General features: G+C 43.0%; 1 protein-coding gene across 2 annotated transcripts in view; it reads left to right on the top strand.

The window, feature by feature from the left end:
* Positions 1-68: 68 nt before the first annotated feature.
* Positions 69-15,411, top strand: part of LOC119450520 (dolichyl-diphosphooligosaccharide--protein glycosyltransferase subunit 2) — a 35,891-nt gene continuing 20,548 nt past the window's right edge. The window contains exons 1-8 of one of the 2 annotated variants that reach the window (XM_037714005.2): positions 69-214; positions 2,441-2,640; positions 4,309-4,401; positions 5,293-5,401; positions 6,965-7,028; positions 9,403-9,517; positions 12,573-12,662; positions 14,793-14,900. In XM_037714005.2, the coding sequence (XP_037569933.1) occupies positions 193-214; positions 2,441-2,640; positions 4,309-4,401; positions 5,293-5,401; positions 6,965-7,028; positions 9,403-9,517; positions 12,573-12,662; positions 14,793-14,900 (801 nt within the window). In that variant the 5' untranslated portion in view covers positions 69-192. The remainder of the gene's footprint in view (positions 215-2,440; positions 2,641-4,308; positions 4,402-5,292; positions 5,402-6,964; positions 7,029-9,402; positions 9,518-12,572; positions 12,663-14,792; positions 14,901-15,411) is intronic. The other variant, XM_049665931.1, reaches the window with a different exon arrangement.

Here is a 15,411-nt window from a genome sequence, read left to right as displayed (position 1 = left end):
TGTTTTGAGCGGTTCTCGGAAATTTCGTGGTGCTGCGGTAAAGCACGACACGCAAACCACGCAAAAAAGCGTTGGCTACGGCTTCGCGGCTGCGGCCGAAGCAGCTGACGTGTAAACTACGTGTGCTACGGCTCTACGGCTGCTGTGTCAACATAAACTAACGCGAGGGGTCTCTTCGGTTTTCAGACGACGATGAGGCGAGGCGAGTGTATGTGTAAGTTTGTTTGGAACTTCTACTTTTGTGCGTAAAAGTGCGTTACGTTCGGTTTTACGTTTACGGCACGCATTGTAAGGGATCACCGATACGTATTGCACTTGTTTCGGCGCCGCGCCGGTCAGCGATAAAATATTTTTGCCGGTATTGACACGTGGCGTATACTCGCGAGAAACTCTTGCCGGTGTGTCGTGTCCGCCAGCTGCACCGTTTTTAGGATATGCACTTTCATCTTCGAAATAAACTCCCTGCACCTTACACAGGAGTTCGCGAAAATTCACTGATGAGATCTTCAGCGCCTGACGGTTCACTGCAGTCAGTCAGCTCATCTTTTGCTTGCCCACTTGTTCCTAAAATTTGATAACGACTTTTTTGTCGAACATCGAGAAATATCGGCGTGATGAGATTACCAAACGCCGTTAATTAGGACGTCGATTTCGAACTTTGCACAGGTTATGGTGGTCCAGCTCTATGGTTGTTTACTGTTTGAACGTTCAAACTTAGCCGATCAAACCGGTTCTAGTACTGTCTGCATGTGTATTCTGAGTGGACTATGTTTAACTTACCACTCAGCTAAAGCAAACCGTTAAAAAGACAAAAGAAACTTTTGACGGAAGTTTTTCCAGCATAAAGCCTCCAACTCTTAAAATAACCAGCCTTAACTCCCGTAACCCAGAATAAAACTTAAGAGCAGTACACAACGATAACATTGCTGTAAATTTACCCATCAGTTTGCAAGACGAATGGCATTAAGGCGGATGCCATTTGATTTGCACGTGTGGCACCACGCGAATGGCATTAAATCTTCAGGCATTAGGAAGTTAATACCATTTTTGGTGCCCGTGTGGCACGGGTATTAGTCTTACTATTTCATTAATTAGCGCCAGAAACTAGAGCTGCGTTGGTAATCCTCGATGCATATTATCCGGTGTAGCAAGATATGTTTGGAATAGAGAATGCCTTGCTTACTTGCGAGAAATGGGACTCGCAGTGCAGGAATTTTATGCATGTGATAGGACTTAATCCACTGCTCAGCCTTTCTTGGCTTGAGAACCCTTCAATTGTACTTGTATTTCTCTGTACCTTCCAAGATTCCTTTCTGTCTGGGTTTTTTCTCATTTAAGTACGAGGTTTCTGCCAATTGCTGTCTACCTGGCAAGGAGAGGCAGTGGCCCCATTTCAAATATGTCTGTCTTTAAAGGTATTGTGATGAGCATGCCGTGATGAGCACTTATCAGTGCAATGCCAAGAACAAATCTGTGTACTATGGTGCATTCTTAAAGGAAATGCCAAATTAGTATTTTAGCGTTTGTTTCAAGTCACATTTTGATAAGAAAACCTGGAGGAAAACTTGTTATAAGTACATGAATCTATTTTATGAGTCGCATCATGCACTTTGCTTTCCATGAAGTTGAAGAAATGTAGAAGTTACCTTGGTCTGGGAGACGAAATAGGGTGTTTCGTCTAAAAGGGGATTGTACTGTACATGTATAATACAAGGCAGACGGTGAAGTGTGTGTACAGCTGCAATGTGTGTAATTGCAATTTTCCTCTCTTCCTCGTCCCGTTTCTTGCTCTGTGTTCTTAACACTGCTGTACTGTGAGCGTGGGTCTAATTCCTTGCATCGGCCATTTCGAGCTAGGTTCGCAATTTGCACAGGGGTGATCATACATCTTGTTTTAGTGGCAGGCCAGAGAAAGGTAGCTCAAAACAGTCTGTCTGCCTTTCTGTTAATTGTCTCTCTCTTTTCTTGCTGTACCTGTTGCGCTACCTTATAATCAAAAATGAGATTCATGGGTTCTGCATTGGGTATGAGAAGTTCGCAGGAATGCTTATGTCATGAGCACTGCATAAAGTTAGGGCAATGCCACATGAACTTTTGTTTGGTTGGCCTCTGCATTATCGTAGTAACAATAGCAGCATCTCAAAGGCATCTGTTCTCATCTTGCGAATCCTGATTTGTAGCTGTTCACTGACCAATTTGTTAACTAGGCCAGATCAGCACACAGTGTTCTATTATTAAAAAGTAGGAGTGAAACCACGCTGCAAATGAAATGAGATATCCAAGACATAAACAGTAGTATTCAGTTTCTGCATAAATGCTTTTTTTTTTCTTTTCTTTTTTTCGTGCCATTGTGGCTGCTTAGTGAAACTGCAGCCAGCATAGGGCTGGTGCAACTTGTGGTCGGTTCCTCTGTGTACAACACCCCCCTTTCCCATTGCAGCATTACCTAGGCTTCTCCTGGCAGCTGTGCTAGGGGCCCAGCTATGCAGTGCCCTAACACTGTCCACGTACTTTGGTCCCGAGGACAAAGCTCGCCTCAAGAGCCTCTTTACATCACCCAAGGCCCTGGCAGACTTGCCGTCAGCACACTATGCAGCTTATGGGTTGAGCCTACTGGGTGAGAAGATCGCAAACCCCCAGGCAAGTTGGCTGTGAGCGCCGTTAGTAGAAATAGCACATAGTACTTAGGGATGCCTTTTGGTCTTACGAAGCCAATTAAAGGGCGTAGGTCGGCATACTCGCTCACAGCTACACCAGCACATACTCGTTCCGCTATTATTTCACAAGCGTGAGGTGTTAGTGAGTTTGTGCCAGCAAGTGACTGTAAGTGAGCATGAGTGGGTGTGTGAGTATTAATGTGAGTACTAAGGAGTGTGATTGCACGAGTGTGTGGGGAGTACGCACCGTTTCCTAGGCATATTTTGGCGCATCTCAGCGTCTTGTATCCTTGTCACACGTGTCATTGTCTATCCTCATTCACTCATTCAATTCTACCTCATTACTGATTTTGCTCAAGAATATCGCTACGCATTAAGTGACTCTTTAAGATAAATACTTGCTGAGGTCTACTTGCATTGAACTTTTGGGCGTGATGGAAGTGCAAGAGAAGTATTGCAGAATCAGAGTCAAATGCATTTGAAAGCTATACGTAGTGGTGTTTGATCAACATTGACTCAAGCATGCTTGAGAGTGCCTGTTGTGATGGGTGTGTTGGGTGAGGGCTCAAGCATGTGATAGTAGAAGCAGTAGAATATGCTGATATTCACTTTGAAGTTCCAATAGGCCATTTGCAAAGGTTTCCAAGTTGGCTGCACTGGAAGCACAACTCTTTCTAGGAATTCCTTTTCATAGACGCAAGTCTTGACATTAAACATAACGTAGAGGCCTGCTGGGTTAGCACTGTTTGACTTCTCGTCAACATCATTCTCTCTGTCGCATTTTTTTAGTTAAAGGCCAACTGTAATGAAATTTTGCACTCGGATAGTGTAGATGTAAAGCAACCTTTGTGTAAAATTTTACGTTTTATGGCCAGATATGTCACTAGAAGCTTACAAAAATGCACATTTTTGGTGCCAAAACTGGAAAAAAAAATGTTGCTGTTACTGGTTGTTGGAAATGATGCACAAACCGAAACGTTAAGAACCAGCACGGTGCCCAGACATGACCTCTGCTGACATCTTCAGAGGTCATAATCTGGGATTTCGGTCATATCTGCTAACCACTAGGTGCCCGCAGTCGTCTGCAGGTGCTATTTAAAGACTGTTAATAAAAAATTATACAATTACCAGCCCTGCAGGTTTTTCATGATTGCTTTAATAGTATATACTGCTCATTTATAACTAAGTTAGCCTAAGTTAAATTTTGTTGCAGTAGGCCTTTAAGAGGAGAGTACTTCGTCTATACCGTTTAAGGGAACTAACTGGGAATTTTTTATGCTGTTTAAGGCCAGGCAGCTGTAAAATTTACATTTGCCTTGAAGAATGAGAGGGTAGAACCATTTTCTACTATTATTTTTTAATGCTTCCCTCTCACTAGATAGGGCTGACCTGATAACTGTCGATTCGGACTTGAACACTTTGCCATAAGAACATTAGTGCCACATAATCGAGACCTGAATTATAATATGGTAATGCGAGAGGGTAGAGCTTTAGCACTTTATTATTTGTTTGAGCTTTTTGAATCCAGAGACAAAGGCTAAAAGGAATTATAATGCTCGTTTTGGCTGTTAACGTTGCTGTTAATGAAATGTTTCCGTTTTTGCTGGAAGAAAATTGAACACTGTTTTTCTCCCAACTTCTTGCGTTTCAGGATTACTGCAAAGTTTTGAAAACTGTTGATCAAAAGAACCTTGAGGCGCTCTACCATGCAGCGTCTGGAAGCAAAGCTCTCGGAAACTGCCCAGTAAGTTTTCTCACAATTGAAACATTCACTTTATGCTGTTTGGTGGATGCTGTGTGTCTGGTGGCCACACTAAGCATGGGGTGGCCCTTTTCAGGTGCCACTTAATATTTCTTAGTACATATATATGCATGCATGCTGCAGTGCATACATACAAATGTGGTCACAGTGCCACAATGGCAGAGTGCGAGTTTTCAGTTTGTTTCCTGTACTCTTTGCACTAGAAATGAAGAGCTACTTTGAATTATGTAATTCTTCCACAAACTGTTTAATTTTTTAGTCATCGAATGGATGATTGTTGCTGTCCACCCTGTGCTTTTTCCTGCTCCTCACATAAACATGGGAACAGCAGTACTGGTACTAACATCTTGCAAGCGCCCTTTGATTGATACATCCATGAGTGACTGACTATGTTCGACTTATGTTCCAGCGTAATGGTTTTGGCAAGGATGTAACATTCATAAAGAAATGTCATGAATTTTTTTTTTCCAGGAAGCGTTGTGTGACACCAGAATTTTTAAATTATTTTTGAACATCTTGTCGTGAGATGTTTCTACTAGTGCTCTTATTCTAGGCACATGCTGCTGATGTTACAAGCAGCAGCTTCCTGGGCTGCAGGTTGTTTCTTTTTCAGCATGGTACTCAATTATTTAAAATTAATGTTTGCATTTCATACGAAATGAACCATCCAACATATGGTAGGTGGTATGGTGAAATCTGAATCAACTACCTCTTTGACAAGACGAAATAACAGCTGGAATCATTCACTACAGGGTTAACACGAATTGCACCTAATCAGGGGTAAAGTGGCTGTTGGAACTAGGTATCTTGAATGAGGCCCTGTGTTTTCCATGATGTCAGCTAAAATATTTTTGTTCTTGTTCACTTTTGCAGCTTGACATCTCAGAGGGCAAGGCAACACTGCAGGCTGCTTTGAAAGAGGACTCGTCCGTGGCACAGCTTTATCACGCCGTTCTGGCCCTCAAGGCTCTTGGCGTATCAGGTCAGCCGGCAAAAGCCTTAGGTTCATTTGCATGACCTAAGGCTTGCATGCCAACATGGCTTGCAGGCCATAAAATTGGGCACAGAAGTACATGGTTGTCGTGTGACAATAATATTGTCATGTTGTAGTGACGGTGGAAAATCAAACATCGCCAAGAGCGTGAGTTAAGAATCGAACTCTTTATTCGATGAACTTTTGCCCAGAAAAATCTAGCAACACTCAAGGCACAACGATAGCGACAAGTGTAGTCATTGAAATCTTAACTGAGTGTCGACTGTTTGTGCATGCATCGCCATGTATTCCAAAGTGATCACTAGTGCTCACGTACATCATAAAGAAAAAAAATGGCGGCGCATTCATTCTTTGGAGTTGATTGGCGACATTAATGCAATTAGCAATTTTTCTTATTATGGCTGTGTAATTAGTGATTATATGTTTTATATGTTATGATGATTGGAGTATACAAGACTGCTCTAGAATAGGGGACAACATTCAGGAACTCTCATATGCAGTAGGCACATCTTGCACCGAGTGATAACTTGATAATAGTGATAATTTGGGGAAAGACTCAGACTGGCAATAAGGCTAAACAATTTGGGGTGCACGAATATTTGATTCGGCCTTTGAATCTAGTAGTCACTATTCTTAAATGCAAATATTTTTCAAATACTTTTATAATATTTCAAAACGTCAACTGCCTCCAATTAAACATAAAATTGGAGCAAAAGTACGGTGACTTTAGTTTGTCCAGTATCCCGGTAAACGAAGGCGGACTGTGGGCGTCTTACTGGAGAGGCAGAGGGGTAATGTGAGCGGCCTGCATGGTGCAGCCACCTGGTGGCTGCACCATGATTCTACTTCGCTTCTGGTGTAAATTTTTGGCAGCAGCGTAATCGTGTTGCTGCCGAAAATTTACACCAGGAGCAAAGTGAAATACACTTGGTTACTGCAATATTAGATGTGTTTGCCTGACTGAGCTCTACGCCACCAGGTGCCTGCACCACTCAGGCCGCTCACGTTTACGCCTCCGCTCCTCCGGTAAAACGTTAAGTCCACCTGCGTTTACCGGGATTCTGTCTTCATAGCAGGGGGGAAAAAAACTGGCACTCTTCTGTTCTGAGTAAATCTTGTTGGTAAAAAAATTGCTTTACCAAGGAAGAGAAGCAGACTAGCACACTAGTGTGTTCTAAACTTGTGTAATCTTAAGAGATTGCTGGGATGCAGTTACCGAGAAAAAAAGATAATACCTCTGATTGTAATGTCAAGCGATTTTAACTCAAGCAATTTTGACTGAATGAGTGCACTCACAGAAGGATATCAGTTTCTGATTGAGCTGCTGTATTTATTGCCTTTCTAGACTGTCATTTCAGCAATTTAGTGGCTTGTGTTCAGAAGTAGCTTGTTTTAACTAAAACGATGTACTTATAGCTCAAGGGCTGTAGGAGGCATTTGAGAGTGTATGTGAAATGTGCTATGGTAAGCATTGTGTGTGCACATAAAATAGTGCCTGAGACACTGAATTGCTACCTGTTCATCTCTGTTTCTTTTCTTTGTTCATTAAAGTGGACTCTGCTAAGGTCAGCCAGCTGCTGCTTGCCGCCCTGAAGAAGGATGACAACATGGTCAAGTAAGTGCTGTTGTGATAAATTGTTGCAATGCACTTAACGCTGCCTACGCAGCAATAGATGCACCGTTTGATTTCTTTTAATTCACATATCCATGAAGTTCTCTGCACATACTGTGCATCTGCTAAAGCATGGCAAGGGGACACCAAGGAGAAACACTTATTCAGTTTAGACTGATAAGGCATATTGCTTTAAATCTGTTATCTTTGTTATTTAACGGCAATAGGTGGATTACCGAAGGAAAAAAATGAAGGTCAGAGTTGCACTTTCTTCAATTTTGCGCTGAAACCCCAGCGGCAGTGCGTTGGTGTGACGTCATGGATTTCGAAATATTTTTCCGTAATTGGGCCGTTCTGGCTCAAGCTCAAAACTTGTTTAGTTCAGTCTTTGGCTCCTCTAGAATAATTTCAAGTTCTACGTGAATTGGCCAAAAAGATGTTCCACATCCACTGTCATGTCCTTGAGTGGTGGTGGCTAACACTCCTCGGGTGAGATCTTGTATGCATACATAAATACTCTAGAACGTGGACGTGGGAACAGCTGCAACCATAGCACAATTGGTAGTGCAACGTGCACGTAATGCGAAAGTTGTGGGTTCGGCTCCCGCCGTCTACAATTTGTTTTTTTCCGTCCACTTTCATTTCCCTCCAGCTTATCATTTCTACTCTTTAATAAAAAAACTACCATTAACATCGCCTATGCCTTCCTTGGCTTCATTATCGGTTGGCTTGAAATGGTTGTGAATATAAAAAATCAGGCCCGTCAGTTCCCATTCTTCGTCTCTTTCATTAGAATGCAATGTAGTTTGTGTTTACCACTATAAAATTAACAGGGCATGAGTGAGTACCATAAATACCATGTCATTGCAAGCACTGGGTGCTGTCATTGTCATTGTACCGGATGCTGACCAATTTGCGTTGCGGCTTTTTCAGCTTCCTGCAAGATCTGTTGATGCAAGCTGCTTGAGCTTCAACAGAAACAAGATGATTTTCGTTACAGCAACAGCCGCGCACCTGCTCAATGCCTTGTTTGAACTCTATGCTTGTTCCACGTCAACATTCGAATGCGTACGGCCATGGCCAGTCTGGAGCGCACGCCTGCCCGGATGCTAGACACGCGCTCCAGACTGGCCATGATACTGCAGGCATAGTTGTAGTATACGCAATGAAATCCCAATTATTTGAAATCTCTTAATTCGAACTGACGGATAACTCGAACTGCTCTGTTGGTCCCAGCAAAGTCCTATGTATTTGAACAGAGAATAACTTCTGCGAATTTGAATGCTAAAAACTATGCAGCGGTTATTTCAAACACCCCTTTGCACCGCTTTTCATACCAACCCGAGCTAAAGGTGAAGGTTGTATGCGTCGATTGCTACCGTAAAAATGTCGAGGAAAGACATGCGGGGAGCGGGAGCAAGCTCAAAGCAGAGCACCGCGAACGTTCCTTTCCCATCTGGCTTAAAAGGAGCAGCAAGGAGCCCCCAGCGCACGCATTTTTCATCATGTTACTGTGTGCTCGACTACGCCTCCTCCCCCCCCCCTTTCCCTCCCTCCTAAAGCGCACTCGATCACTGAACTTTATACGGAACCTAGGCTTCTCCCGGCACATGTCATTACGCACGCTGATGGAGGAAAGACGGGACTTCTGCAATGCAAACCCAGTGACAGTTTTAGTTTTGTGCGCTGTACTGCACAATTGATCAGGCGCTATATTTAAAGGGGCTTTCCTTGGTTTAACGTTTTATTCGAATAAACTTCCAGTCCCCTTGGAGCTGTAATTAATGAGATTCTATAGTGTATGTAGAATATATAAACACCTGCATCGAGATAAATATTGGCTAGAGGGCATTGGGAATGTGCAATGTTTCCTACAAGATGTGATTCCCACGCTCGCTAGACTGTGTGATCTGGTGCTGCTTTCGGTATAGGAAGCTTGTGCGTCCGGTGCCTCTAGCTTGCCAGTTTCTTGCCATTAGCCCCACAAAGCCCGAACACCATTCCACATCTAAGGAAATTAAAACAAGTTCACATTTATTTCTGCTCATGGAGAGTATATTGGTATGAAATAAACAGTGCAATTATAATTTAGTAAAAATTAATTGGTACAGTAATTAATTAGTGTATGATTTGCTGAACTGTCTACAACTGAAAACTCTGACCGGCATATCAGAGACACTAGTGTTGACTCTGCATTGGATTTCAGCCCTTCAGTCAGAGTTTTAAGCATGAAATTCAGCGTATCAACAATGATACGTTGGGCTTTGGGGGTAAACTAAGATTTTTCTGTGCAACAGGATGTGTGTTCTCCTGCTGAATAATTTGCAATTATTTATTTTCTTATTTATTTTATTTTATTTGCCTTATTAATGTGCAGCTTGGGTTATGCCTTCCACGTGGCTTCAGTCTTGGGTGGAAACCTGGCCCCCTTCACCGACCGCATTGAGGACGCCATCGTGCAGGCAGATGAAGTTGGCAGCGAACTGCTTCAGGTGAGCGTGCCTGCTCCTCACTTTGCGGCCAGCCTCCCTTTGCTAGAAATGGTGCCTGCAAATGTTAATACATACAGATATGCAAACTGTTTTTTCGTTCTGTGAATGACTCTAAGGCAGTGCCTGCAGGTATGCAAGGGACAAGTGGTTGGTTATTTTCCAATTATTTTCTTGGGCTATGATGATGAATAGAAAAAGCGTGAGAGATAATGTGCACCACATAGATGACAGGACAGACGCTCATCTATCTTGTCCCCGTCTCTGTTTCTAATTTCTAGCGCTCTTTGGATTCGTCATGAATGGAATCCAACTAACCTAACTTACTGTAGTATTTGTGCTTTGCTTTGGTTATGATTGTGTTTGGGATTCTTCACAATAAAAAGTGGAAAAAGAATTCCTTATTTTTTATGGTGTTATGTGTGTGTTATTTTGTTATTAGAGACCAGAACTGTAGGCAAAATGCCTATTTATTTCCTTCCATCCTTATCATGCCTATTTAACATATAAGTGCGTACTATAGGTCCTCAAACATTTTAGTGGCACTTTTATTGTGCCTATAAATGCTTATTTCACTTTTCGTGCCTATAGTAGACTTTCAGAGTCTAGAAATGCTTTCTTTTTTTTTTTTTCATGTTTTGTCCAAGCCTTATTTTATTTGTGCTATCACTCACTGGAGAACTTGGCCGAAGGAAGTTGATTATTACCACAAACACTCTGGTGTAAAGCTTCGCAGCAGACGAGAGCATTGCCGTGAAAATGGGTCAAACTGCGCTACGCGGCAATACACTTGAAGGTGACTTATTGTACTTCTGCGCTGCACTTGACGTTTTTAATCAGCATCATCAAAAAACTTAAATGCTCGGCCGCAACTCTGACGTGGAATGTGGAGCCCGTTTAATACATTCGGGAAAAGTTCGTCATCATGCCCACTAGGCCTGTTGCTGATAGTTATACGGTAGTTCGAAACATCTGTCTCGGACCAAATTGTGGCTTTTTGGTACTGAAAGAACTGGCAAAGGCTCTGACCAGCGAACAATTTAGAATTCCAGAGGGCATTGGATTATTGAAGGTTCCGAAGTGCAAATATGTTCCTCTAACTTTGGTGGATGTTGAACACTCCTTTTCTTCATACAGACCAATACTCAGTGAAAGGCACAGCACGGAACTCAAAAATCTTGAAATGGTGCTTGTTTGTTAGTGCTTTTGCAACTTTCTCATGGTGTATAGCCACATTAAATTTCAGATAAATCTTGTAACCCACGCAACTTGCCTCATTCCATTTTATCGAGAAAGTAAAGTGAATTTCACTAAACAAGGGTTTAGTTAGCTTTGTTCCTTAGAAAATAATAATTTCACTTCATTTGCACAGCAGAAGGTATTATTTGTGCCTATACATCTAAAGGATAGTATTTGGCACCTATATATGCCTTAAATGATATCTTTAGTGCCTGTTATATGAGCGCCTTAAGCAGAATTTTTTAGTTGCGTATCATCCGGTCTCTAGTTATTATTGTTGACAAGTGGACCATTTCAATCTGTAATGATGTAAGGCTCATCTGGGTGCCTTTCTGAGGCTCATTATGGTGCAACAAAGACTTTCATAACGAAAAGCTGCTCCATGGGGTAGGTGCCCAAGCAACTTGAAGTATCAAGTAGCCTGGGCAGCTGTGTCTGTTGATGTTGTGGGAGTTTGTTTTATCTTTGTTTTTATGGTTTATGCAATTAGGCAGCTTATACAACCCCCCCCCCCCCCCCAATTACCGGAAACAATGGGTGGCTGCATTATTGACAGTTGAAAAGGTTGAACAGCAGTATGACCTCAGCAGCTGATGTCAACTTGTGTGGCTTAGAATAAAGCAGTGGCTCTACTATATTGGCTTGTTGCAACATGCACTGGCAATGGTGACAACTGCTTGTGTGGCCTCCAAAGGTGATTTGTGTAAAGTGATTTATTGATTGATTGAATGATATCTCGAACAGTATAAAAAAGAAAGAAATTCATGAAGCCATATGTTGCAAGATAAAATGGCAAATTGTGTGGCCTTAGAGATTATTGATTGATTGACGCACAAATTATCCGAAGAAAGAAAAAGGAAATCCTCAAGGCCGTATGCTGCAAGATAAAATGGCAGACTAGAGCGTTGTCGGCACTGTTAGCCTTCCAGACACCGTGCTTATTGTGGATACGCATCTAATCGACATGTCAATTTGCCCAGCGTGTGTGCTGTAGTTTCATGTATACTGTGCTCATGACATGGCTGCAACATAATGCATCCATAGTTGTGTAAGAGCTATTGTAAGCTGTCAGCTGTTGCATTTGTGTGGTAACTGAGCAGCAGGGCAGCAGTTCAGAGGAAAAAATTATCTATAAGGTTGCGTCCCGGAGAGACCAGGCTTTATTACATCGTGTTGGAGGGGCAAGAGGCCGACAAAATGTTTCTCAACTTAAGCAGCATGTTGGTTAAATTTCCATTCCTGTCAGAATGGGTGGTTCATAAGAAATGTATATAGGGGGTATAGCACATCAAAATTTTGTCATGGTGTGCATCTTCAAGGTTCTGTCTATGCATGCCGGGCATATGTTCTTACATATGACTCGATATATCTATGTGTTGTGATAAGCTACAAAAGCATGCATGGTCATGTTTCATCACGGCAACCGCAAGTACAATTAGATAAGCGGTACTTTATGTACAAAGGTGCAACCTGTCATACCAATATTTTGGCTTCAGAATTCTTTTAGAAGCATGGCTGAACTTACATGAAGGTGTGGCTTATGCACAAGAAAAGACAGCAGTCGTGGGTCAACATTATTTCCATAATACTGGGTGTTTCTTTTAGGGTAAGTGAAAGGGATTTCACAGCGGTAGTAAATTTTAGGGAATAGCTGAAAATTTTGAGCTAGGTGTTTGGCAGGCACTCAAAGTGAACAAAGTTAGGTGCCGATGTTTTGATGCTGGGATTTACTGGCACCTCTTGTGCATTTTTTCACTTTGTGCACCTGCTTATCTTTGGCTTCCGGCTTAATTTTTGTGCTTTCTTTTCATGTATCCAGTTCGAGGGAGGCCTCAGTGTCACTGCTACGATTCTGAGTGGTGTGTACCGGCTTGCTGAAGCTGCCAAGAAGGCTCCAACAGTCACTAAGGCAAGCATTTCTAGCGTTGAACACCAGCAGTTCTAAGCGATTGTTCTGCTGTGTTGCAGTGTCATACTTACTGTCATTGCCACCCGCCGCGGTGGCACAGCCAGGTAAGCTGCTGTGCACAAGATTGCGGGATCGAATCCCGGCCGCAGCAGCCACATTTCGATGGAGGCGAAATGCAAAAACGGCCATGTGCTTGCGTTGTAGTGCACGGTAAAGAACCCCAGGTGGTCAAAATTAATCCGGAGCCCTCCACTACGGCGTGCCTCATAATCAGAACTGGTTTTGGCACGTAAAACCTCAGAAAGAAGAACTGTCATTGCCATCTGTGCCTATTTAAACGCTTTGCTAGTTGATGTGGCATAGATTCTGCGGACTTCAATGCACTGGTGCAAGATTTTGTGGTAAAAGCTAGCATGCATGTAAGTGAGACAACTAGCAGAGCTATTTGCAAGCTGCATTTTGTTTTAAGACATTAATAACAGATTAGCAATCTTATCAGCATTGCAAGCTACTTTTGCGAAAAGCAAACTGACGTTTATTTGTTTCTCATTATCAAGAAAAGCACTATTCAAGTTTTGCCTCTGTCTATTTCCAAAGCCGTTTATTTGCTGCTCTTGAACAAAACATAATTTTTGCACTGTTGTAACGTTTACAGGGATAATACCAAAAGGAATAATAATATCAAAAGGGATACAGTATAGACCACTTACAACGGAACCGTTTATAGTGCAGAACTGGCTACAACGCAGCCTTTTCCTACTCCAGTTTACCCTCCCATAGAACTCCATGTACACGCATACCGCTTACAGTGCAGCCGCGTAAGACGAAATACCGGTTATAATGCGGCATTCGCGCGAAAATTTCGCCAACAAGGGCGGCAGCGAGCACGAAGTCTCAACAAGGTGCGTGCTCCCGGCCGGCGTATGCAATATTCAATAGAATCAAACTCTCGTTAATTCGGACTTATTTGGCCGCACATCGGTTAATTCGGACTACTTTCGGAGCTCGGTGAGCAAGGAGCGCCGCAAATGTGCGACGCAAAAGAGCAAGAACGGCGCTAGCGTCCAACCGAAACGAAGCGGCGGAGTCTGCATCGCCACAGCCATCAGTTGAAATCGTATGTGAATGACAGCAACGCCGGAACGCTTCGAGCCTATTTGTGTCTTTAAAGCTTGTATTCTTGCATTTACCGCCGCGCATAACACCGCGTTGGCCGCGGGCTTTCGTAACTGCGTAGTCGTCATCCACGATCGCGTCGATAGCGGCCGTGGTTTCAACTGCCCAGGTGTTGCAGCGAATGGTTGTTAATTCGTCCAGACTCGGTGCGTGCGTCGGGCGCGTGCCTTCAGCACCACAATGTCGCCGTTCGTAATCGCGTCGGTAGCGGTCACCGTTTTTTCTGCAGCGGTTGTGGCAAAGAGTTGTTTCGTTTTGACTCGGTGCAATGCTGTCGAGCTTGAAGAGCACCGGCTACATCGCGATATGTTTTCGCCAGCCCACTGGCGAAAGCGTAATCGCGATGTGCGCGCGATAGTACAAAGCGTGTCTCCATGCTTGGTCTACATGTTTGCATACGTGCAGGGCTTGAAAATAGTTGTTTTGGTTATAGTGCGATACCGCTTATAGTGCAGATATTCGCGACTCCGGCGACTTGTGTTGTAAGCGGTCTACACTGTATTACCCATACCATTTAAACCTTTAAAGCAAAATAATTTTCGTTTTTTTAAACCTTGGTTTACTATGTGAAGCAGGAATTTGCCGCATTGATGCCCGTTTTCTTGATTGATCACATATAACAACACTTTCATTTTCATGTAGTGCAATGTCCAGCACAATACATCTAACCATAGTATTGGTGGGCGTTTGGTGTCACCACGCTTGCACAGGCTGAAAATTGCATTGACAAAAAGTTATCTTTCACAGTGTCCAAGTGATACCTCAGAAGTAATCGCTCAGGATCACATACCCAGATAACACACCTGTCACACACGCATCCCGCAAACAAAGGAACTGCCATTTATTCTTTGAAGCGTAGGCGAGGGAATGTTTTCATTGCAGCATGATAGCTTCCTGACATGCTGCAGATTTCCTAAGGTGCTATCCAACCGTTTCATTTTTTTCTTCCTGCAGGAGCAAGTGCTCAAGTTTGGTAACTACCTGCTGTCTCGCAAGAACGTCCAGCCAGTCAAAGGAGCGGCCCTTTTGTATGATGTGCTCAAGCTCCTTGCAACAAACTCGGTAATTGAGCGTCACATTTTGGAAACTTCTGTTTGTTTTTCTTTGGTTCACATTTTTCTGGTCTCCGTGGCCACTAAGTGCCTTACGCATGCCATTTCACTGCTATAGACCTTTCTATTGGGGTGCGAGAAGATATCCTCTCAGTAATGTTGCACGTGTGTATAAAGTGCCGGTGCTTGCCTGGTCTCACAACAGTCCATAGCGCATTATGGTGACACATGCGGAGTTCTTACTGGAAAGATCTATTGCTGCTATGTGGTCAGTATTGATGATGTTGACAACCTTTAATGGTGATGGTCTGTGACCCCCAGCGAGCTGAATGTGAAATGCATAAACTATGGGAAAGATGTTGGGCTGCTGCATCTAATGCAGAACATGCAAACTGAACAAAGATGTTAGCACACTTCTCTTGCTTATTGTGCAATTAGTCAAACACCTGAACGCTATCAGCACCTGTCCTTCACCAGCCAAATTTCCTGTGTAGAAGGCAAGCAAATATAATTAAGAAGGC

Source organism: Dermacentor silvarum, chromosome 4, assembly GCF_013339745.2.
Source record: "Dermacentor silvarum isolate Dsil-2018 chromosome 4, BIME_Dsil_1.4, whole genome shotgun sequence".
Classification (NCBI taxonomy): Eukaryota; Metazoa; Arthropoda; class Arachnida; order Ixodida; family Ixodidae; genus Dermacentor; species Dermacentor silvarum.
This window is presented reverse-complemented; position numbering and strand designations above follow the sequence as displayed.